This window comes from Cibotium barometz, chromosome 1 (genome assembly GCF_041138505.1).
Source record: "Cibotium barometz isolate CiBa-2024 chromosome 1, ASM4113850v1, whole genome shotgun sequence".
Lineage (NCBI taxonomy): Eukaryota > Viridiplantae > Streptophyta > Polypodiopsida > Cyatheales > Cibotiaceae > Cibotium > Cibotium barometz.
This window is the reverse complement of record NC_141046.1, coordinates 47308844-47334725: the sequence shown is the minus strand read 5'-3', so window position 1 is coordinate 47334725 and position 25882 is coordinate 47308844. Positions and strand designations below refer to the sequence as shown.

At 37.2% G+C, this 25882-nt stretch overlaps 1 protein-coding gene across 1 annotated transcript; it reads right to left on the bottom strand.

Moving 5' to 3' along the window:
• Positions 1–24359: 24359 nt before the first annotated feature.
• On the bottom strand, positions 24360–24770 carry LOC147642089 (uncharacterized). Its single transcript, XM_086802018.1, has one exon. It carries the CDS (start codon positions 24768–24770, stop codon positions 24360–24362), a length of 411 nt encoding a protein of 136 aa, XP_086658144.1.
• Positions 24771–25882: the final 1112 nt, after the last annotated feature.

Genomic DNA, 25882 nt, shown 5'->3' with positions numbered 1-25882 from the left:
TTCAGTAGGAAACTTGTCGAGGCTGCACATGTGATGTAACATTAACATAGAAATTCTTGATGGAAGGCCTCAACTCCAAGGTTGTGAGAGGGTTGAATTATTTCAAAGAAAGAGGGCCCCCATGGCTTTGCTTTGAGGATCCACTACGGCTACCTTTATTTGATTAGCTATGATTGATGGTGGTCCTAAAATATTGGGTGTGGCAATGTATGGTTCCCAAATCTCATGGTAGTACTAGAGATTAGGGTTCATTACATCTTCAATGGTGAGGTTTTTATTGTGATGGTGAAGATAAAAAAGAGGCAAGTCAAAACCAAAATGATCTTCTCTTCTTTAAAGATCTAGTAGGAGGTTCTTGCATATTTGAAGGGGGTCCATGCAATGGGTTGTACCATAGACCAAGCTTTTGCCACCATGCCTAGATAGATGTCGATGATGAGGTTTGGTGCATGTGCGAACTATTATGAGTTCTTATTTATGTAAGATGTGCTTATAAATTACAAAAATCTTAGTGATAATTGTATGTGTCACAATAGGCACTATTGTGAGTGCTTATTTATGAAAGATGTGCTTGTGAATTGCAAAACTCTTAGTGATAATGTAGGTGTCACAATAGGCACTATTGTGAGTGTTTATTTATGTAAGGTGTGCTTGTGAATTCTAAAGCCCTTAGTGATAGGCACTATTGTGAGTGCTTATTTATGTAAAATGTGTTTGTGAATTGCAAAACTCTTAGTGATAATTATAGCTATCATATGCATAAGGTATGTGGGTTGAAGGTGTGCCCATGTGTGTTCTCTGTTAGAAAATATGGTGTCACATATTTATGTAATTAAGGGGGAGTGTTGATAGAATAATTTGGGTATAAAATATCAGTCGTGTAAAGTTGGAAGGATAATCACATGGGTATATGAAATCTTGGAAAGGTGACAACTCCTAGATAAGGATGCCACATGTCCAAGATTGTTAGCTAGAGGCTATCTATATTAGAAGTCTCTCACTGTACGATTGGAATCTGTACGATGTGTAAATAGTTGGTGTATTATTTAGAGGGACAGAGAGAGGAGAGACACACACTCTTCAAGTGACAAAGCATAAAAAGTGACTATGGTTTTCATGGCTCAACTATGGTAGTAGAACATAATAATGTGATGACTACACATTCATTTACATCACATACATTACATCCATCACATCACATTCATTCATATCCATCACATTCATTCATTCGTATCCACCACATTCGTATCCACCATATTCATTTATTCGTATCCACCACATTCATTCTCATAACCATCCCATCACATACATTCTATCCACATTATATCACATCACTTTTATCCACATTATATCACATCACTTTTATCCACATCATATCTCATTCATACATCTCATCTCATTCATCCACATCCATCCAATCGTTCACATGTACGACTACTCACATCTATCCATACATTCATATCTATCACTTCACATCCACATATATTCATGTCACATCACATCTCTTTACATCACATCACATTCTTCACATACACATTCACATCCATCCATTCATTCACATATCTTTACATCACATACACATTCTTCACATCATATTCACATCCATCCATTCATTCACATATCTCATCACATCTATTCACATTACATCTCATCACATCATAGGCAATGACTACATCATAGAGAAATCATTTGTGATGAAGCAAGTACAACATCATAGAGAAATCATTTGTGGTGCATAGTGAATGAGTAAGTTGCTTTCAAGATAAGGTTTTTACTAAATCTTTGAGGTAGATAAGTTTAAAACAGATTGGTCTAAGAGGGGCTATTCATATGTGGAGTATAAGTATTTATAAGCCTTCTGATATAAAAGGCTATTGCATGCAATAAATCTACCCAATAATATGCATTAGAGGATTTACGTGGCAATCATAGAGATCTAGGTGCAAGATTGAGACCTTTTCTTGATGAGTCGGACGTGAGAGCTTGAACTCAGGCAACTGAGGGAGTCCCACTTTTTGAGACGTCCCTGAGTAAGGAATGAGATGGGCGCCTAAGTTCATGTGATCATGTAGAATCATGTTATGGTGCCCATGGGAGGCACATGATGGCCATGAGAGTCATGTCATATATGTGTGCATTGAGTTGTCGCCCATGAGACATGCATGTTGAGTTCTTCTGAGCATAGGAGAGTGTCCAAAAATAACACTGAGGGGGAGTGTTGAAGCATATGGTGTTAGTCTCTTATGGGATCAATAAAGTGTTTCCTATATTCATGGAATGTGACACCAAGGGTGATGGTGTCACATATTTATGTAATTGAGGGGGAGTGTTCATAATTTGGGTATAAAATATCAATTGTGTAAAGTTGGAAGGATAAGCACATGGGTAGGTGCTATCTTGGAAAGGTGAAAAATCATGGATAAGGATGCCACATATCAAAGATTATTGGCTAAAAGGGTATCTATAGTAGAAGCATCTCATTGTACGGTTGGAAGCACATTAGGTTTATCACCTTATTTGATCTTGGCAGTGCCAATTGGGAAAAAAGTGTAGCCTCTAGAGGGATCGGCAATGATCTCGATGTTAGCAACATGGCCTAGCCTAATTTCTCAAAGTGTCACGGACAAGTTTGCCAATAGTGAGTTCCAATCTTGAAACACCTACACAAAACTGAAAAATCTAGTATAAAATTAAAATAGAGAATGGTTGCTCCACTGTTGTTTGCATTTGATGTTCTATAGCTCTTTTGTTTGCAAAAGGGCTTCAAGTTGGTTGATCCTAACAACACTAAAATCGGATATCGAATGCGAGAGTTATGATCAAAGCCGTGACAAGCTACCTTGCAAAAATAGAAAATTGTAACCACAAAAAAAAGGTGTTCCAAGCCAAAATCGGATGCGAGAGTTATGATCAAAGTTGTGATAAGCTACCTTGCAAAATAGAAAAATGTAACCACATAAAAAGGTGTTCCAAGCCAAATGAGGTACTAATTGTATTCCAAAATGTGACAATTACTACAAAGATGAATCTCAAGTGATGATGGGATAAAGCTTGTGGGGGTCTGATGGCATAGTATTCCCTTGCCCACAAAGCAACATGTATCAAAAACGTAGGTAGGAGAGGTCGAAGGCCACATTACTCCACACTTCTACGTGGTCAAGGTAGAATATGAGATGTCTTAATTTTGACGAGTTGGCAAAGCATCGTTCATAGAGCTGGTTCTACTTCTTCTACTTTTCTTCTTGCCTTTTCTCTTTTTTATTCTCAATCTTCTTTCTCTTTTACATCCTCCCGTCTTTTTTTCTTTCCATTTGCTACTTTTTATAATGTGGTTGTACTTGTGCCTTTATTGTTATTGCCGTTAAGTGATCTTCTTATACCTCTTTTACCTTTTTTTTTGGCTTTTTTGCTCTCCTTTTTCGTCTTTCTTGCTCTTCTTTTTTGTCTTTCTTGCTCTTCTTTTTTGTCTTCCTTGCACTTCTTTTTTGTCTTTTTTGTCTTCCTTGCACTTCTTTTTTGCTCTTTTTTTGTCTTTCTTGCTCTTCTTTTTCATATTTTTTTCTTCGTTTTTCTTACTCCTCCCATTTTCTTGCTTTGTCCATCTTTCTCTCTTTTTTTTTTTTTTTGTTTATCATTATGTTGCTCTCATCTTAAGTGTTTCTTTGCTTTCTTCTTCTTCTTCTTCTCTCTCTTTGTCTTTTTCTTCTCTCCCCCTTCTTCTTCTTCTCTCTCTTTGTCTTTTTCTTATGTCCCCCTTCTTCTTCTTCTTCCTTTTTGTCTTTCTCTTCTTTTTCTTTTTCTTCTCTTTCTTCCTCTTCTTGTTTTTCTTCTTCCTCTTTCTTTTTCTTCTTCTCCCTCCCTTCTTTTCTTCTCTCGTTCTTCTTCCACATCTTCTTTTTCTTCTTCCTTTACTTCTCTTCTTCCTCTTCTTGTTTTTCTTCTCCTTATTTTACTTTGTACTTTATTGCTCTTCTTATTTTTCTTTCTTTCTCTTCCTCTTCTTCTTCTTCTTTTTCCTTTCTCCCTCCTCCTCACTATTTTACATATATTTTAATATATAATAATTATTACTTTATACTTTTAAAAATATAAATTATATTTTTTTAACACGAGCATGGGCATGTGAGCTGGGCGGGGTGCGGATGCATGAAAAGGTATGAAAGTGCGGTGCATATGGACATGTGACCTATTTTTTGGGTAGCGCAAGATCAACTACATAAGGTGACGAGTATGGAGCCTTTTTGCACTTTTGTTCTGGAAACAGAGGGCAGACCATGAGTGGCTGTGAGCGTGAGCACGTGAATGGGTACAATGGTGGATGTGTGAGCCTTTTTTATACTTTTCGTATGGTAATGGGGGGGGATGTGAGTGACAAGTATGGGAATGTGAGTAGGTTTAATTATTTATTTTTTAATTAATGGTCGATGGTGGGTAAGCAAGCACGACGAGTGTGAGCACATGAATGGGCATTGGCGGTGGTGGGTCCAAGCATGTAAGGGTTTTTTTTAATATAATGGCTGGTGAGCAAGGGCAGTGAAAATAATCAAAATTGAGTGTTTACACTTGGACGGATAAAACTTAAAAAAGGTCCATGGCCACTATTTCTAAACCAAATCTCTTCATAGATCTCAAAGCTTGCATGAACGTCTTCTTTACATGCAATAATCTTCTTAAGGATGCTTCTATTTTTGAAGGTTTCTCCTTAGAAACCTGTAGGTGCATAATTAACATGAAAGCTTTTAATGGCCTTCACACCATTCTGCTCATCTTTCGTAAAGCAAACTTAACCAGCACATCCCTTTTTTTGGGTGTGCTCAAGGTGAGTAGCATCCTTATCCCACAACCACTTATCCCTTACTTGGATAAGCTTGTACCTCTTCGCATTCCTTGCCAAATGCAAAGAACCATGGGAATCACACATCTTATCAAATAGCATACCTTCTTCACATTGGAGCATAATCTATGCTCAAACCCACTCTTTATGAGGATAAATAAATAAAACTAACCTTTATTGAGGCACAAATCTCTTCTCTATAAAACACCTTGGTACCTAAGTGTAGCATGTGACAAAGCATTCAATCTAGCACATGTAAAGTTTTTTTGGGAAGTTGTTGTCCACCCATGGCATTGTATTAGCTCAGTGAATGACATCCATTACGTGGGAAAGGACCGTTGAAACATGGAATTATTATGTCCCCATGTGCAACGCAATTGTTTTAAACTAAAACAATGTTGAAATATGATAATCAATTGATATTCCTACTTAAGCATAAAATGTAATAATCATGAAAATATTTTATTTTATTTAATGATATAATGAAAGTGAAAAAATTGACACACAACTTTGATAAATAATAAAGAGGATAAAAGAAACACTTGACATAAATATAGTACCCACCAATGGGTGGTCATAGCTCAATAGGTTAATGCCAAAGACTAGAGCCTAGACTCTAGAATCTAAACCCAAAACAAGGACCCTAAATCCAAGATCCAAAATTCGAGACCCTAAAATCTAGACCTTAAAATCTATACCAAGCTGCTCATAAAGTCCAGTGTCATCTAAGCTTTCCTTACTACATGCAAGTAAGATGACCAAGCACCTTTATAGTAACATGGGACTAAGATTTCACCTACAATGCCCCCCCCATCCAGAGATGTACCTAGATAGCTGTTGAAGAGAAGGTTTGGTGTGGGTGCTACCCATCACATGAGTGTCTATGCATGCAAGATGTGCTTGTGAAGTACAAAGCCTATGTGAGTGTGTCTATGTATGTAAGATGCATTTTATTACCTATGTGAGTGTGTCTATGTATGTAAGATGCATTTTATTACCTATGTGAGTGTGTCTATGTATGTAAGATGCATTTTATTACCTATGTATGCATGCACTTGTGATTCCTATGTGATTACCTATGTATGCAAGATGCACTTGTGAAGCCTATATGATTACCTATGTATGCAAGATTTGCTTGTGAAGTGCTACCTATTATGTGAAGCCTATGTATGCATGATGCACTTGTGAATCCTATGTGATTACCTATGTATGTAAGATGCACTTGTGAAGCCTATGTGATTACCTACGTATGCAAGATGTGCTTGTGAAGTGCTACCTATTATGAGTACATATGTTATGAAAGATGTGCTTACCTATTATGAGTACATATGTTACGCAAGATGTGCTTACAAAGTGCTACTATTGTGAGTGCCTATATATGTAAGATGTGCTTGTGAGTAATGTAGGTGTGTTGTACATGATCTATGAGGTGCAAAGTCTTGCATGTGCTTGTGAGTAATGTAGGTGTGTAGTGCATGAGATATAAGGTGTGAAGGTGTGCCCATCGGTGTTCTCCTCATGTGAAAACTTTGATTCTCTTGTGCATTACTCTCTTTGGGTGCTCTTTTGGGGGATTTGGACTATGGGTGGGATTGTGGCTCTACTTTGACATGAGTTGTGAAGGGGGTATAACCACCATGCATGCACTTAGTGCTGCTATATTAAATCATAGTAATGGAGGGATCTTCCTATAAGAAAAAACAATAGCGAAAGCTAGATCAACATGATACAAAACACTAAATTGCAAAAAAAGAATAAGTGGAGAATACCTTTCATTTTACAGGACATCGTAAGTGTGATTTCTCAAAATTAAGTCACACTCTAACTAATGGTCCCCCCTCTAGTCTTCCTTCAAGATCATTATCTCTTATACTTCCATTATCTCAGCCCCATGAAGGCCATATTGACAACGTGAGTAGAGGCCCTACAAAAATCTAGGGGATTTTGACACATCTACTAGCATTTTCAAAGATGTCAGATGTGTGTGAAGCTTGTATGATGGGCAAGCAACACCGACATGAATTTTCATAAGAAATCAAGAATCATGCAAAGGATCCTCTAGAGCTTTTACATGTAGATCAAAATGCCAACCACTACATTGGGTGGTTCTTCCTACCTCTTGTTAACTGATCGTCTCTTGATGACTTTAGTGTGAAGAGGTGGACCGTGCAGTTTCTTCAAGATAAAGCTAAATCTTTTGGAAAAATCAAAATAGATTGGTAGAGAATGACACAAGAAAGTGGATAAAGAAGTTTTGGACATATCGAGGAGGAGAATTCATATTAAGTGAGTTTAATGACTACTACAAGGAGCATGGGATCAAGAGAGATTTTATAGTTTCTTATACTCCACAAGAAAATAGTGTTATAAAGTGCGGAAATCACACAGTTATGGAGATGGCACAGGGCATACTCAAACACAAAGCAATGAAAAAATCTTTTTGGCTCAAGGAAATTAACATTGTAGTGCATATCCTTAACAAGAGTTACACAAAGTCAGTGAAGGGCATGATAGGGCGGCGTGACACCTCAAGAGGCTTATTCTACTAAGAAACCTTCAATTGCATGTTTCAAGACATTTGGTTGTGAATATTTTGTGTATGTTCTAGACTCATCCACCATAACCAAATACAATTCCAAGATCAGGAAGTGTATCTTCTTAGAGTATAGTATGGAGTCAAAGGGTTACCAAACCAGATGAAAAGAAGATAATTATCAGCCATGATATGGTGTTTGAGGAAGAGCTTCATCAGGTGGAGGAGGCATACAATGCAATTTGAACAAAAACTCCACAAATTGGCTTACAACCATAGATGGCGAATAAGTGACCTTGGTTAGGAATGAAGTGTGCCATTTCTGTTAACTGATCCACCACTACCTCTATACGAGCTGTCCCAACCCTTCTTTGTGCGAGGAAGTCCTGTGACAAAATCTATAGATATATGCATTCACTTCCCCTCGAGAATAGGTAAGGGTTGAAGTAAACCTCCTAGCTTATGTGTTGGGATCTTTGTTCAATCAACATGGTAAACACTTCATGGCATATTTATGCACATCTCTCCATAAAAAACTCTTCCTTATCTTATCAAAGTTTTTGTAGATACCCAAATGACCCGCCATAGGGTTGTATACATTTCCTCCCCATCACTTTGGCCTTGTATGATAAACTAGGTATAAGGTAGACCTTGTCCTTATAGTATAAGAGACCATTTTTTAGCTCATAATTGAGAAAATCTTCATGGGTACCTTGTTGTAATTTCTACACCATTTGTGACACTTTCTCATCCAAGATAAATTCCTCTTGAATGTCCATGACCTAATTTTTATGTACCTCCAAGATTGCATTCAAGGAATAAGCCCACATCCATGAAGAGCATCAACCCACTACATTATCCTTCCCTTTTGTGTAAGCGATTTCAAAATCATAGTTTTTCAAAGTGGCCACCCATCTTCTTTGCTTTAGAGATAGACTCGGTTGAGATAGAAAATATTTGAGTACCCTATGATTACTTCTCACATTAGAAACAACTCCCATAGAGATAATGATGCCACTACTTGATTGCATGCAAGATGGCAATCATTTCTTGATCGTAGACATGTAATTCCATCTTGTTGTAGCTCTCACATTACTTCATGATCTTGATATAATACGGCACCAATGCCTCTTTCACATTTATCTGCTCTTATGGTAAATGGCTTTAAAAAGTCAGGACACACCAAAATAGGGGCTGATGTAAGCATCTTTTTGAGATCTTCAAAGCTCTTGTTTGTAATTGCATCCCAAAATAATGCTTCCCTCTTGAGCCTGTCTGTCAAAGGTGCTGCTATGTGCACATATCTTTCAATGAATCTCCTATAGAATGATGAAAGTCCCAAGAGCCCTCTCAATTCACTTGTATTGATTGGAACAGGCCATTTTTTGCACACTCCACCTTCTTGGGATCCACTTTATAAAAAACAGGTAGAGGGAGAGGAGACACACACACAGGAGCAAACCCTAATGTATTATCAAACCCTAACCATAGAGGGAACACACTGCTACCCCTAGCTAATGTCCACACACTATGACCAGCTAGACGCGGTCATTTATGTCTCACACATGTTACTACCTAACATGCCAACACATAGTGCAGCTGGCACAAGCTGACATCGAGATTGAATCTCAAAATCCCCTCTCAAGCTCATGATGAAGATGTAGATGAGCTTGGGCTATCAAAGCTCTCAACACTCCCCCTCAAGCTCATCCCATTTACTCCCAACATAGTACGGAAGTACTCAAACTTCTCCCTACTAAGTGGCTTTGTAAAGATGTCAGCCACCTGCTCTTCAGTCTTCACATACTGCAAATCCACTGTACCATCCAACACTTTCTCTCTGACAAAATGATAGTGGACCTCTATATGTTTGGTCCACGCATGAAAAACTGGATTCATGGCCAACTATATACTGCTCATGTTGTCACAATGAATGACAACCTTGCCATCAATTGGTTCACCCAAATTAGCCAAGAGACTCTTTAACCATACTCCTTCACATGTAGCAATGGCTGCACCCCTGTATTCAGCCTCTGTAGTACTAGATAAAGCAACAGTAGGTTGCTTCTTGCTACTCCAACTCACCATTGCACTTCCAAATGTAAGGCATAACCACTAGTAGACCTCCTGTCATATGAGCTACCTGCCCAATCTGTATCTATGTAGCCGTGTACATCCAAGCCTTTAGCATGCTCATAAAGAAGACCATAATGTGCAGTGGTCTTTACATAGCGCATAATGTGTCTCACTGCATCCAAATGAGGTTTTCTAGGGCTTTGCATAAATTGGCTTACTAGCCCCACAGCATAACTGAGATCCGAGCGTGTGATAGTCATGTAAATAAGATTACCAAAACCATCTTTCTATACATAGATGGATCATCCAACTCTTCACCAAAATCAGCCCGCATCTTCACATTATGCTCCAAAGGTGTACTCATTGGCTTACACCTTGTCATCCCATATTTTGCCAACATATCCAATGCATATTGGCGTTGCACTAACCATGTCCCTGCATGGTCTTTGATCACTTCAATCCCAAGAAAATATCTCAATTCACCCAAGTCTTTCATATCAAACTGTCCACTCAATGCCTTCTTGACATGCATAATATCTGTAGCATGATCTTCTGTGACAATCAAGTCATCCACATAGATGACAAGCAAGACAATCCCATACTGGTTTACAGATGTCATAACTCAAACAATTACTGGTTTACAGATGTCATAACTCAAAATTTCCATTCAATCCTTGTTTCTCACAAAACAGTATCACGCTGGACTCTCCGTTGAGACCAGCAAGTCAACAACGAGACCCAGTATAACAGATTATAATAAGTTTCTCGTCATCATACATATGTTTCTTCCACAACATAAGCATGGGTGTCCTCGACACCGCGAGCCCGTGCATCGCCTGGTCAAAACCCGCTTCGTCGGCCCTCGTCCATCATACCAGAAGCGTACCATTTTAACCATACCGAGGCTAGTCAAGACCAAGCTTTGCTGCGTGAGCTATCCTTTGGAACACTCCCCGCTAGCTATTGCAACCGAACTTCCCTTAGAACACACATATACCAAATGCTCCCTCCACCAGCATTCTGGCGTAAGACAGTCCTTTAAGAAAACAAGGTTTGAATTCTGAATTCTTGATCCTCAGATCAAAATCAAAGGTCTCAACTTAGTTTCAGATTTTTCGGTGGGTGATTTGAGTGTAGATTACTGAACTGGTCACATCGTTATTTCTTGAAACTGACAAAGGAGTTACGTCTTGGTCATAGTCTGTTTCAGGGTTTGAGTCTGGAAAGGTTCTCCCTGAACTATCTTTCTCGAAGGTAATATTTCAATTACTTTACTGAATTCAAAACTAAACACAAATTCCTATGAGGAATAAATTAGTCATTTATCTAAATTCTGATTTCGATAGTTTTTCTAAATTTTCTCATTACCATCCTAGAGAATATGAAACGGTATAATTTTCCTTCACTGAGTATTTACTTATTCATTTTTCCAATATTCATGGGATTTAAACATAGGATTAAAGTGAACTCTTATTTTGATAAAAAATTTCTTTTATGCATCATTTTATGTATAGAAATCAATATTAGTGAAAGTAACACTTTTACAATAAAAAAATTCTTTTGTGCATTATTTTATGCATAAAAATCAATAATGATGAAAGTAACACTTTTATAATTAAAAAAATTTTGTTATGCATCCTTTTAAGCATAAAAATCAATAATGATGAAAGTAACACTTTTATCATTAAAAATTTATTCTTTTATGCATCTATTTATGCATAAAAATCCATTTTGATGAAAGTAACACTTTTATAATAAAAAAATTCTTTTATGCATTCTTTTATGCATAAAATTCAATAATGATGAAAGTAACACTTTTATAATAAAAATATATTCTTTTTTGCATTATTTTATGCATAAAAATCAATAATGATGAAAGTAACACTTTTATAATAATAAAAATTATTCTTTTATGCATCTATTTATGCATAAAAATCCATTTTAATGAAAGTAACACTTTTATAATTAAAAATATATTCTTTTATGCATCCTTTTATGCATAAAAATCAATAATGATGAAAGTAACACTTTTATAATAAAAATATATTCTTTTATGCATTATTTTATGCATAAAAATCAATAATGATAAAATTAACACTTTTATTTAAAAAATATTCTTTTATGCATCATTTTATGTATAAAAATCAATATTGGTGAAAGAAACACTTTTGTAATAAAAAATATTCTTTTATGCATCTATTTATGCATAAAAATCAATATTGATGAAAGTAACACTTTTATAATAAAAAAATATTCTTTTATGCATCTATTTATGCATAAAAATCAATATTGATGAAAGTCACTCTTTTAAAATAAAAATAATAATCAATATGCATCTTTCTATGCATAGAATTTAATTCTATTAAAAATCAATCTTTTATAATAAAAATAATAATTAATATGCATCTTTCTATGCATGAATGAAAATGACACTTTTAGAATACACAAACGATGGGGATTACTCTTTTTGATTAATAAAAGATTAAATTTATTTCAAAAATTTTTAGAAAATTTTACCATAACCTCCTTTGTATGGCTGACCATTTTTCAATTTTTCTAATCTTAATCTACTTAGGAATTATCCCCAATTGGTTTAAAGCATTCTAAACTAATCAATTTTCACTTTTAAGAGAGAAATAATATGAAAAGTTTAATTCCAATTTTCACTTTGTATGATTGACCATTTTTCAATTTTTCTAAGCTTAATCTACTTAGGAATTATCCCCAATTGGTTTAAAGCATTCTAAACTAATCAATTTTTACTTTTAAGAGAGAAATAATATGAAAAGTTTAATTCCAATTATTAGATCACTTAACTAGGATAAAGAAGGGCTGATTTTAAGAATGAGAGAGGGGGAAAGCCTTCTCAGCAAGGCATAGCATTAGATTGTCATTTCAACAAAAACAAAAATTTGAAAACCATTAAAAGAGTAAAGAAAAAAATATAAGATTTCTAACTTACATGAATTCTGGGAGCTTTCCTTTGGCTTGATGGTTTGAGGGTTCTACTCTTGTTTGCAACAAGAGTGGCCACCAATCTTTGGAAGAGGGAAATGGTAAAAAACTAGTAAATTATTAAGAAATTCACAGTCCTTGGCTCTTGGGAGAAGTAGGGTAACAGTGCATAAAACACTATTAAGCTTCAACAAAAGGGGGAGGCTTCTATTTGTAGGAAAAAGTGAGCTCCTAACCAAGCAAACTGATTCTAGAATTTTCTGGATTAGTTTAGCTTACTTTTTGGAACTAGACTTGAATTAGGAGAGAGGAGAGATGAAATATCTCAATTTTTGATGATTTAAAACTCCACCACATGTGTGAAGTAGGCGCCTCATTCATGAGGGGGGAATCCCTATTGTGAGGTATCAAAAATCCATTTTTTTAGTTTTTCCTTTGGTCCTTAGTCCACTCTTCATCTTATGTGAGCATTTACTCATTTTTGGGGGGATCTTCTTTATTTCTTCTATTTATCTTCTCCACACATTTGGATGAATCTGATTGGCCTCTCAAAACCTTAATTTAAAATTTTTCGAAAATTTGGACCCCTAGGGTAAGGCCTCTTGAACATATTATACTTGATTTCTAATGCACCTTCTGAAAATCTTTTTGAACTTCTGTTTCAGGGGAACTTATTTTAATAAGATGAGAAATTTTTCTATCCAAAAATATTCAAAATCTGAATAACCTCTCTCTAGAATATTTTCTCTCTCTAGGCCAAAATAGGTAGAAACAAGATCTTTTATATTTTTGAAGAGGGATTTGATTACAGCAGGGGAAGATGCTGGACATCTTGAGAGGCTGGGGAGGAATCTTACATTCTCTCCCACTTGAAAAATACAAGATACCCTCATCTCGCAAACTGGGGGTAATCCTGCCAACAGTTCGGCTTCTTTCTCTCAGGTGGCATCTTCAAAAGGATAGAACTTCCATTTGACCAATAATTCTCTTAGAATTCTGTTCCTGAGAACCTTTTCTTGAACATCAAGGATTTCTTCAGGTTGGAGTTCCATCTACCCTTGGGTTGAAGAAGTTAAGATTTCATCATCAAGCACATGATTCGGGCTTGGTACATACTTTTTAAGAAGGCTGACATGAAATACATTATGTACTTTGAGATGAGGAGGCAGAAGAAGCTCGTAGGCTAAGTCACCTACTTTCTTTGTAATCAGCTATAGCCCACAATATATGGGGAATAGCTTCTTGTACTTCCTAAGAGATAGAGAACTTCTTTTGGGGCGTACTCGAATGAAGACCATATCTGCTTCTTTGAATTCTTTACCTGTCCTCTTCTTATCTGCTTCTATCCTGGGCAGCTTTTATATCTTTACGAATTGCCTGCATCTGCTGCTCCATATCGTCAAGCATCTGTTTGGACATCTTGACCCTAATCAATGGGTCAGACCAAGTTAATGGAGTTAAGCAATCTTGTCCATACAGAGCTTTGAAAGGGCTCATTCCAATACTTCGGTGATAAGAAGCATTGTAGGTGAACTCGACTAGGTACAAATAACTTAGCCACTTCTTGGGTTTCCTGCCACCCACAGCATGACCAAAGTATATCTTCAATTACTTGGTTTACCCTTTCTGTTTGGCCATCGATCTTAGGGTGGTAAGCTGTGCTGAGATCCAAGAAAGCTCCTACTGCTTCAAAAAATGCAGTCCAAAATCTTGACGTGAATTTGGGATCTCGATCACTTACTATTCTTCTGGGTAGGCCATGCAATCTGAAGATTTCCTTGAGGAACACTCTGGCCACATCCGTTGCAGTGTAGGTTTCTTTTACTGGGATCAGATGGGCAACTTTGTTTAGTCTATCAACTACCACGAAGATGGAGTTGTAACACCTGATTGCACTGAAGGTAATCCAGTAATGAAATCCATACTGATGCATTCCCACTTCATCTGGGGGATGTCTAACGGATTTAACTTCCCAGGCATTTTTACTCTCTCGGCCTTGACTTTCTGACACAGGTCAGACATTGACGTACATGATTAAGCACATCCTTTTTTAGACCAGGCCAAAAGAAGCTTTTCTTCACAGACAATGTCTGACATTGACGTACATGATTAAGCACATCCTTTTTTAGACCAGGCCAAAAGAAGCTTTTCTTCACAGACATGTAGGTTTTGATGAAACCTGGATGTCTTGCAATAAGGCTGTCATGGGCTTCATTCAGAATTTGACCCTTAGTTCCCTCATCATTGGGAATGCATAGCCTGCGATTATAATACATAATTCCATTATCCAGGCTGTACCCTTGAATTCGGTTCAACTCCTATGGAGTTTTGCTTTCCTGCATAAGTAGGGTAGCACTAGGGCCAAAGAATCTGTCCTGCATGATCTTCTCTTGCTTCAATAATCAAAGGATTTGACACTACAATAATTGCAAGCAAGGAGGCTTTTCTGCTGAGGGCATCTGCTACCATATTTTCTTTTGGCGGTACTTGATTTCAAAATCAAATTCTTGCAGGGTCTACATCCACCTTCTTTGGCACATGTTGAGATCCTTCTGAGTAAAGATCCACTTTAAGCTTTGATGATCTGTCCATCAAAGTGAATCTTTGACCCAGTAGGTAATGTCTCCATAGCTTCAGGGCATAAACTCCTGAGAGTAGTTCCAGGTCATAGATAGTATAATTCCTCTCATGCGTTCTGGGTTTTCGGGATTCAGAGGCCACTGCATGACCTTCCTGCATGAGTGTTGAAATATACAAGTGAATAGGGTGTGTGCAGGAACAAGCCCTTGGTTAGAGGCTGTAAAAGAGAATGTGTAAATGTGAAGGAACCTGTGAAAAGGTGAGAAGAATCTACTCGGAGAGAATAAAGGTAGCATGAGAAGATTTAGGAAGTGTGGATATTCTGGGAAAAGTGAAGAGGTGGAGAGAATCAAGCAAAAGAGGTGGAGTGAATCAAGGAGAAATCAGTGGGATTAGATGCTTGGATATAAACTCTATAAATTGAGGCATTGGCCTAAAGAGAATTTGCTGGTTTTTTATTATCCATGCCTACATTAAGCTATTTGTTAATTACTCACTAATTACGTCTTAATTATTTGCTAATCACTTTGTTAACGATGTTGATTCTAGTGTTTGATCCACCATAGCTCATCACATTGCTATAATTTCAACATGGTATCAGAGCCATGCCTAGAATCCATCAATTTGTGAGCTCATTATCTTGCTAATCATTTTGCTAATTAGGATTAGTAAAAAATTATAATTTTCCCTCTTTTTTCAACTAGTCTCTGCACCCCCAGCCAGTGGAAGAGCTCCCTCTCCTTGCACACTCAACCATTGCCCAAACCCTTCTAGCCCAAGATAGCTAACCCAATGTGCTCCAGCCAAGCCAATCAAAAGTGCAAACTGCCGACGGAAGGAGGAGAAATCGTGTTTTTAGCTAGCGTAGTTTTTTCTGAGAAATCTACAGATCTTGTCTTCATCCAATCAAATTGGTCTAATTCCTCATAGCTCCAGGGCTTTTCAAGCATGCTCTACAAGCTGGTGAAGTCAAAATTCAATTTGATCAAGTCTACCGTGAGATCCAAGCTCTTCATCAAATCTGCAGGTGACTTTGGTAAAATAGAGATTAAGCATTCAATATTTGGTCAAATCTTGTGTTTATTGGCTTAATCCTCTACTAGACTCATTGCTATTGATGGCCTTGAAAGCATTTGAGCTCATTTGAAGTCTAAGGCACCAGATCTGGACTCCTCGCATACTCTATTTTTTGCACACAAAACAGTGGATTAATTTGCTAATCAGTGATTAATCAATGCTAATCAATGTTTTTTGGTGCAATTGAGGGTTTAAATTAACCATTAGGTATCTGATACAGATCCCTATAACTTCAGATTGCAATTTGGAGTTGGTTTGATACTCCAACCATTCCGTGCAAATTGGTTACCCTTGATTTAATGTAATTTCTGGTAAAATTATGCTGATAAATTTGTGATAATCATCATTTTGCATTTAACCCTTGGTTAATGCCTACAAATCTCACTCAAATTCAAGATTATTCACATCCAGAGTTGCATTTGGGAATGTGCATAAGAATGAATGCTATATGCATTATGTATTGGGCACATTGCATCAGTGTAAAAATGGGATCAGACATTGCCCTTGTCCAGAATAAGGCAAGAGGTAAGACCTCCTGCATAGATTTGGGTTTGCATTGCATAATGATACAAGATAAACATCAAAAGCCCAAAAGAACTGTCAGCAAAACATTGAAACATGTTGCTCACATGGAGCAAGAAGACCTAACGGACAAGCTCATGACCCCAGCAATGAAAGAAGAAGAACATGTCTTTCCAAGAAGAGGATCCACACCGAGAAGACGATCTAGAGGAAGCATTGAAGGAAGACATGGACACGAGAAGAGAAGTTGCCACAACAAGAAGACTGAAAGAAGAGGAAGACATGGACGCGTGAAAAGCTACCACGACAAGAAGACTGAAGACAAGAGAAGATGTGAGGCTCCAAAGAGTGAGGAGCCATGTGAAAATCTGAGAGAGAGAGAGAGAGACCCCACAACCCAATGTAACCTGCCCCAACAAAGTAAAACCACCTCTGAGCCACCAATGATGTAGGCCACGTGGTAGATATATGTGTGAGCACTTTAGTCAAGGTCGCGGGCACTTGTAGTAAGCCTTGGACACATAGAGAGAGTGTCAAGGACTATGAGTTTAGGGATTTGAGGCACTGGTCACGGGCTATCAAGTAAGAGAGAAACTTGGTACAGGGTCCAGGTGTGCTAAGTTAACTTGAGGGGAGGTGTGCTAGACACTGGTCGTGGACTATCAAGTAAGAGAGAAACTTTGTATAGGGTCTAGGTGTTCTAGGAGTATTCACTTGAGGGGAGGTGTTGAAATATACAAGTGAATAGGGTGTGTGCGGGAACAAGCCCTTGGTTAGAGGCTGTAAAAGAGAATGTGTAAATGTGAAAGAACCTGTGAAAAGGTGAGAAGAATCTACTGGGAGAGAATAAAGGGTAGCATGAGAAGATTTAGAAAGTGTGGAGATATTCTAGGAGATATTCTAGGAAAAGTGAAGAGGTGGAGAGAATCAAGCAAAAGAGGAGAAATCTGGTAGCTTCAGAACGGGATTGGTTACCAAGGCGGTCTTCAGCTTATCAAAAGCACTCTGGCACCTGGCAGAATATTGAAACGGGATATTCATCTTGAGAAGATTCGTCAGGGGGGAAGCTATGAGAGCATACTTTGGAATGAAAATTCTATACCAACTAGTCAATCCCAAGAATCCTCTGACTTCTTTCACTGTCTTCAGTTCAGGCCAATCTATGACTGCTTGGACTTTCACGGAGTCTGGAGAAATTCCATCTTTGGATACCAGAAAGCCCAAATATTCAACATGGTCAGCAGAGAAAGTGCATTTGCTCTTTTTTGCAAAGAGTTGGTGCTTCCTTAGAATCTCAAGTGCTTTTCTGACATGAGCTTCATGGTCATCTGCATTCTTTGAGTAAATCAAAATATCATCAAAGAAAACAAGAACGAAATCATCCAATTATTCTCTGAGAATGTCCTGCATTAAGCGATTGAATGTAGCTGGGGCATTTGTCAATCCAAACGGCATGAAAATAAATTCATAATGCCTATACCGAGTATTGATGGCGGTCTTCGGGATATCTTGCTCATTAATCCTGATTTGATAATACCCTGATTTGAGATCTATCTTTGTGAAGATCTGGGCTCCACTTAGCCTATCCAGAAGCTCATCAATTCCGGGGATAGGATACTTATTCTTAACTGTCAAACTGATTGAGACCTCTGTATTCCACACAGAGTCTTAGCGTTCCATCTTTCTTTTTCTGAAAGAGAACTGGCGTACCCCAAGGTGAAACACTGGGTCTTACAAACCCTTGTTCCAACAGTTGTCTAAGCTATTCCTTGAGTTTGATGGCTTCAGAAACTGGCATTTTGTACGTGCGCAAGGCTACTAGCTGAGCTCCGGGGGTCAATTCTATGACGATCTACTTCCCGAATTGGGGGCATCTCTGTTAATTCTGCCAGGAATAAATCATCATAGTCACTTAACCATTCAGGTTCTTTAGCTTTTAACTTTGAGTCTACCGGATTCATTTTGACAAGATAAATGCGCTACTTCTTTCTAAGTCCTTTTAGTAACTTAAAAGCTTTTACTAACTACAGACTAGGGGATCCTGAAATTCCGGTTCCTTGAGCTTTGATTCCGTGAAGGTCACGAAAGGAGATGGTTCCATTATGACAGTGAATGTCAGCTTGATTTTTGTGGAGCCAATCCATTCCAAGGATCCCGTCGAAAACTCCCTAAGGTATAACTCTGAACTGGCAGTCAGTTAAACTCCCATCTAGATTGAACTGAATACGATCTGTCTCAAGGTGAGTGAAAAGAATCTTTCCACTTGCCAATTCAACTTGCATAGGTTTCCCTGATTTCTGATCTAAGACTAGCTTATGCAAGCATCCAGGAGAAATGAAAGAATGAGTACTGCCTGAATCAATCAAAAGTTTAAAAAGCTTACCCTGATACTTAGCTGGAGTATGGATGACGGAGAATTGACGGTTTGGCCCTTGGTTTTCAATTGCAACATAAATCTGTCCTCTTTCTTCTTCCACTACTTCTGCTACTGTGACTCCTCTGGCTGCTACAGTTTGAGGTAGAACTCTTTCTCTTTGGTTGCCCTAGTTCTGGGAAGGAGTTCTGAGGCTACTCTGGACAGAGGCAAACGACTGTGAGCTGGAGTTCTCCTAGGATTTCCCAGGTCATAAATACAATTTCTATGACGAACTCTCGTATTTCCACATCAATCCACATTACTTAATCCAAATTCATTTCATATGTATTCCCATTCTCATCACATCAATTTCCATCTCATCACATCTTTCTTCATTTATCCTCATCAGATCTCATCCACTCGCATCTACCCATATCCACATCTCATCACATCATATTCATTCACATCTCATATCATCCATTCACATCTATCCCAATTTACATCACATCTCATCACATCCATTTCACATCACATATCATTCTTTCACATCTCATTCATTCACATCCCGATTCACATCACATCACATCTCATCCATTCACATCCCATATTATTCATTCACATCCCGATTCACATGTCATCACATCTCATTCATTCACATCCTGATTCACATGGCATCACATCTTATTCATTCACATCCCGATTCACATCACATCACATCTATTCACGTCCATCACATTCATTTACATCACATCCATTTACATCCATCACATCACATTCATTCATATCCATCACATTCATTCTCATCACCATCCCATCCCATACATTCTATCCACATTACATCACATCACATCTATCCACATCATGTCTCATTTATACACATCTCATCTCATTCATTCACATCCATCCAATCGTTCACATGTACAACTACCCACATCTATCCATACACATCCACATCCACATCCATTCTTTCACATACACATCCACATTCCTTTATATTACATCACATCCTTTCACATATACATCCACATCCATTCTTTCACATATACATCCACATCCATTCTTTCACATTCACATTCACATCCACATCCATTCTTTCACATACACATCACATCACATTCTTTCACATACACATCACATTACATTCTTTCACGTACACATCCACATTCCATTCTTTTACATACACATCCACATCCATTCTTTCATATATCCTCTCTCTCATTCTCATCTCATCATTCTCATCCACATCCATTGACTTCACATCTCATCCCCATTCATTTTCATCACATCACATCCCATTCACATCTTATCGCATCTTATTTTCATCTTATCACATCCTATCACATCCCATTCACATCTTATTGCATCTTATTTTTATCTTATCACATCCATTCACATCATATCACATCCCATTTACATCTTATCACATCCATTCACATCTTATCGCATCCCATTTACATCTTATCACATCCTATTCTCATTTAGTAGTTTTTACTACTTTGATACCGATAATGGGACTTTTTCTAAATTTCTGCCAAATTGCTTGGCCTAGATAAAGGTTCTTTTTCTCAACGACTATTTCCATATTCTTTCTTAATTTCTCAAATGAATTATATTCAATATTCCTCTTTTGGAATAGAAGAATTCATGGGATTTACAAAAATCAATTCTACCCATATTTCCACTTTTGATAAATAATCAAAAATTGAATTATACTATAAATTTCTCTTTTTCTCATTTAATTTCTTGGACCTCAAATATCATGGGAATTCCTCTTTTTGCATTTGATTATTTGCATTCCAATATCATGGGAATTCCTCTTTTATCATCAAATATTTCTCATAAAATAAATTTATCAAAAATAAAATATCCATTAATTCAATATGCTAGAAATTTCTCTTTTTCCATCTAAATGATTGAATTCCAAATGTCATAGGAATTCCTCTTTTACCATTTAGATATTTCTCATAGATAAAATAAATTTATCTAAAATTTATCTTTGAATTTAAATAAAATATCCAATAATTTCAATATGCTAGGAATTTCTCTTTTCCCATTTAAATGATTGAATTCCAAATGTCATAGGAATTCCTCTTTTACCATTTAAATATTTCTCATAGATAAAATAAATTTATCTAAAATTCATCTTTGAATTTAAATAAAATATCCAATAATTCCAATATGCTAGGAATTTCTCTTTTCCCATCAAAATGATTGAATTCCAATTGTCATAGGAATTTGTCTTTTATCATTAAATATAATTACCATAATTTTCTCATTTCTTAATTATTTAATTACACATAAACTTAAAAATTAGTTTTCCATTGAATGTGACAAAAACCATTCTTTTAATCTAGGATATGCAATCCTAGAATATGATAGGAAGTCCTCTTTTCACGTTATGCATAAGAATGAATTATGCATCAATTTCTTAAATATTTTACCATAGCTCCGCTGCTGCTGCTATTATTGGTAATTTTTATTTTTTATGAAAAGAATAAGAAATAGTAAAATAATTATGATAGTATAACTATCTTTTAGCATTAAATCCAATTTATGGATTTATCCCATAATATTACCATTTTTTCAAGCATATAAGTATAAAAACCATTTTCTTAAACCTCTAGCTTCACAAGCCTAGAGTTTGATTTGTGAATAGAGAATTTCTCCATGAGAAGTATTAATTGAATATAGAATAGGTCATAGGAATGACCATTATTTGGGGGAGAGAAAGATATGCTTAAAAAAAAGTATTTTGAATTTAAGCATAAATGAAAACTTTATGTGTTTAATCACTAAAATCCATTAGAGAGCTTCAATTGCATTAAAGAGCCATTCAATTGAATATTTCTCAAGCTTGAGAGGGGTTGAGAAGTGAGAAACATTTAGAGATTAAGAAAAAGACCATAAATCACACTTTACCTCTTATTTTGCTTGATTCTTTAGTCTAAGGAGAGGTCCCCAACCAATCAATTGGTTTAGTATATTGATGAAGACTCTAAAGAAGGTTGAAGAGAGAGAGAAACTCCATTCTCTCCAAATTGTAGAGGATTTTTAGAGGATAATAGAAAATATAATTATTTTAGTATAATACTAGCATGGTATAGTCCACATAATTTAATACAAAGGGCTTAGGATCTATTTATAGGTGAGGGAGGCCTCTAACCAAGTCCAACTAGGTTCTAGAATTTTCCAGGTTCAGTTTGGCTAAATTTGGACTAGTTTGGCTCCCTTTTTTATTTGGTTTAATCCAGGAGAGAGGAGAGATAAAAATATCTTATTATTTTTTAGTTTAAAATTCCTCCACACATGTGAAATAGGCGCCTCCTTGAAGAGCCCCCTTCTCCTTACCAAGGTGTCAAAAATGTATCATTATACCCAAAATATCTCTTTTTTTAGTAATATTCATAGTTTTTTACTAATAAACCTTGTACTCAGTCAACTCTTCATCTTATGTGGGCATTTACTCATTTTTGGGTATTTGTCTTTTATAAATTGGATTTATCTCCTCCCCACACTTGGATTGATCATATTGGCCCATAGGAACCTTAATTGGACCATAATCCAAAAATTTCTGAAAATCTAGACCCTATGGCTAAGGTCCTTTATACCTATTTTCAATTAATTCCAATTGCACATTGGAAAGTTCTTTTTGAATTTATGTTTCAGGAGAAACCATTTTAGACACCAGGAGGAGCAGGAGGATTTTTATATCCAAAAATATCTCAATTTTGGATTACCTCCCTCTAGACATTTTCTCTCTCCAAGCCAAAACAGGGTAAAACATGATCTTTCTTTTATTTCAGAGAGGGGAATAATAATAAGATCAGAAGGGGAGGTTCTTACACCTATATACCTCAAAATCTAGAGGGAGGAATCTTACACACGACCGACCCCAATTGAGCCTCAGGTGATCCTAGTGACTCCCTTTTAAACAAACACTAAACCATAAGCAATGCCCAACCCGTTAAACTGACTTTCGATTGGTTTTGATTGTTGGCCCACACAAGTCTTAAATAGGACTAGACCAATACTTTAACAACCTTAGCTGACCTGTTTTGACACACGGTTGATCAAGCTGCCTCTGTCACCTCTGTCAAAACCTGCTAACTCAAACACTAGCTAACTGATATAGTTCTGACTCAGCACAAGTCAGCTCTTCACTCACAGTTGTTTCTCCTCAACAAACTCCATCAAAACCACACAGCTAAAAACAAAACAAAAGATTTCATCAAACCAACACAATCAGACCTTTTGTATATATATACAGAACTTAGCCAATCTCAACATCCCTAAGATTTGGGGATAGAACATAATAGAAAAAACACAACAAAAACCAAGAAACTTCTACACAATTATCCCAGTAAAACCTTGTATTCTCAACTTCACAAAGAACCAAAAAATTACCACCATACATGTAGCTATACTCTGCAGATTTGCAGACAACCACCAATAAACACTGCAAAAAATTATTGAATAAGACTTTCAACTGGTCCAAGTTCCAATAGATTTGCAACTTCAGAGGTCTTAGGGAACCCACCTCCTACAAGACCCTCTCACCTTTGCAACTTCTGCTCTGGGCATACTCAAGTCAACTCAGACAAAACCCGCGGTGTCTTCTTCTCAAACAAACAGTCGTAACAAACTTCCACTAAACTGCTCTCTTTCGACCTTCTTCTCTACTCTCTTCTTGATGTCTAGCTCACACACAATACAATCTTCTCTTTCTACAAACTTCTCTTTTCCAAGCGTCTCCAATTCCAATCTTCCCTCCACCGCTTCCCAAAACTCTTGCCCTTCTCTCCGCAATCTCCCCTCCTCTTCTCTTTCTACAAACTTCTCTTTTCCAAGCGTCTCCAATTCCAATCTTCCCTCCACCGCTTCCCAAAATTCTTGCCCTTCTCTCTGCAATCTCCCCTCCTCTACTGCATACAAGTGTTATTTTCTTCTTTTGGTTGGGGCGACAATGGCTAATTTTTGTTTTTGGAAAGTGGCCACTTAGCAGTCATCTTTTCCTAAGGTTTCTAACTATACATCAATAATTTATTTCGTTTTCTTGGGGTGGGGTGGACACATCTACTGTTGGGCATTTCCTTTGGGCATTAAAAAAACCTATCATAATTTTCCCAACCCCTATGGTTAGAATATTCATGCTCAACCATATGCTGCTGGCTCACTAAGACAATCCTCAAAGAAAAGTACATCCAAATCCCAACAAGTATCTTACTGCATCAACTACAACCTCTGCATCAGCAGGCAGGCTTGTATCTAACATCTCTTAATCTTTCTGAATTGTCATAATTCTGCACCAATATGGCTTCAACCTGTAAACATTAACTCTTTTGGAATGCAGTTGGTCATCCAAGTCTACTATTAGCTGATAAGTACCATTTTCATATATATGTACAACCTTGAAAGGACCCTCCCACTTAATCTGGAACTTGGTTTTGGAAGGTGTTGTCCAGCTTGGTATTGTATCTGAGCACCAAATCTCCTTCTTGTATGCCTTTGTCCTTAACAGTCTCATTGAAATGCTCAGCTCTTTTATTGCTTAGCTGAATATAATAGTTTAAGGCTACTTCTCTTGCTAACTGCAACTCTTGAAGATCCAACAATATCTCTTTATACACATCCAAACCACTATCATGGTGCTTTATAAGAAACTGTAAACTAGGAATCTCAACTGCAATGGGCATCATAGCTTCTTTTCTAAAAACAAGATAATATGGTGACTCAGTAGTAGTAGGCTGATTTGATAGCTGTCCTCCTGTAAGCCCATAGTGTTGAGAACCATGCAAGTCCCACTTCTTGGGATGCTCCTCCAGACACTTAGCCAGCATAGTACACAACTCTCCATTAAATCTTTCTACCACCCCATTACATTGTGGATAGTAAGGAGTGGAGAATCTATGTGTGATATGTAGTTTTTGCATAAGCTCTCCTTTGAATCTAGGCCCCTGGTTTATCAACAGCTCCGAATGGCATGCCAAATCTAGTACATATGTCTTCAAATAGAAATTTGGCCACCTCTTTAGCAGTTACATTCTTCACACATCTAGCTTCAACCAATCTGGTCAGATAGTCTACTCCAGTCAATATGTAGGTCTTGCCCCTAGCAGTAGTGGGCAGAGGACCAATTGCATCCAATCCCCATTTCTCAAAATCCCCATATGATACAATACTCTTTCTCAACTCATATTGCAAAACCTTACTGTCTTGTTTCTAACAAGGCTCATAGCTCCTACACCAGTGATACACATCCCTTATCAAACTGGGCCATACATACCCAGCTATCAAAAATTTTCTCAGTGTCAACTTCAAGGCAAAATGCTCTCCACCACCACAGACGACTTCATGGTAGGAAGCCATAATGGCAAAGATCTCCTCTCTTTTTGGAACTCTCCTAAAAATTAAGTCCTTGCCTTTGATGTTAGAATTAGGGTTAGGGTTGCAACAATGCACACACACAAGATAAAGAAGCTTGAGAGCACACAAACTCACTAGATTAGAATAAACAAATGTGTGCCAGATACAAAAGATAAGTGCACACCCCAAAATGAGTAGATAAAAGGGTGTACATACGCACAGGGGAAAAAACCTCCTAGTGAGGGAAAAAATGCCCCCGACGGTCCTAAGTGTGTTCACACACATCACTACCATATAATGCTACAAATCCCCCCTTAAGTGATGATGTGAACATGTACAGGGTATGGCCAATCAATCCTGAAATGGTAGTAAGCCCAAAGCTTTACGAAAAGCTTCGAATTTTTCACAAGGAAGAGCCTTCGTGAATAAATCTGCCATGTTATCATGTTGTGTAGGCACATAGACAGACTAAGTTGATCTCTGCTCTGCAGAGAGTCTTTCCCTGACAAAGTGGTAATGCACCTCAATGTGCTTAGTGCGATCATGAAACACCATGAGTGTGGAGATCACTCCTCTTATTCCAAGA

What these genes read in the sequence shown, in the direction of transcription:
- LOC147642089 (XM_086802018.1), bottom strand. Translation starts at nt 24,770, where the DNA reads ATGCTGGCTAAGTGTCTGGAGGAGCATCCCAAGAAGTGGGACTTGCAT.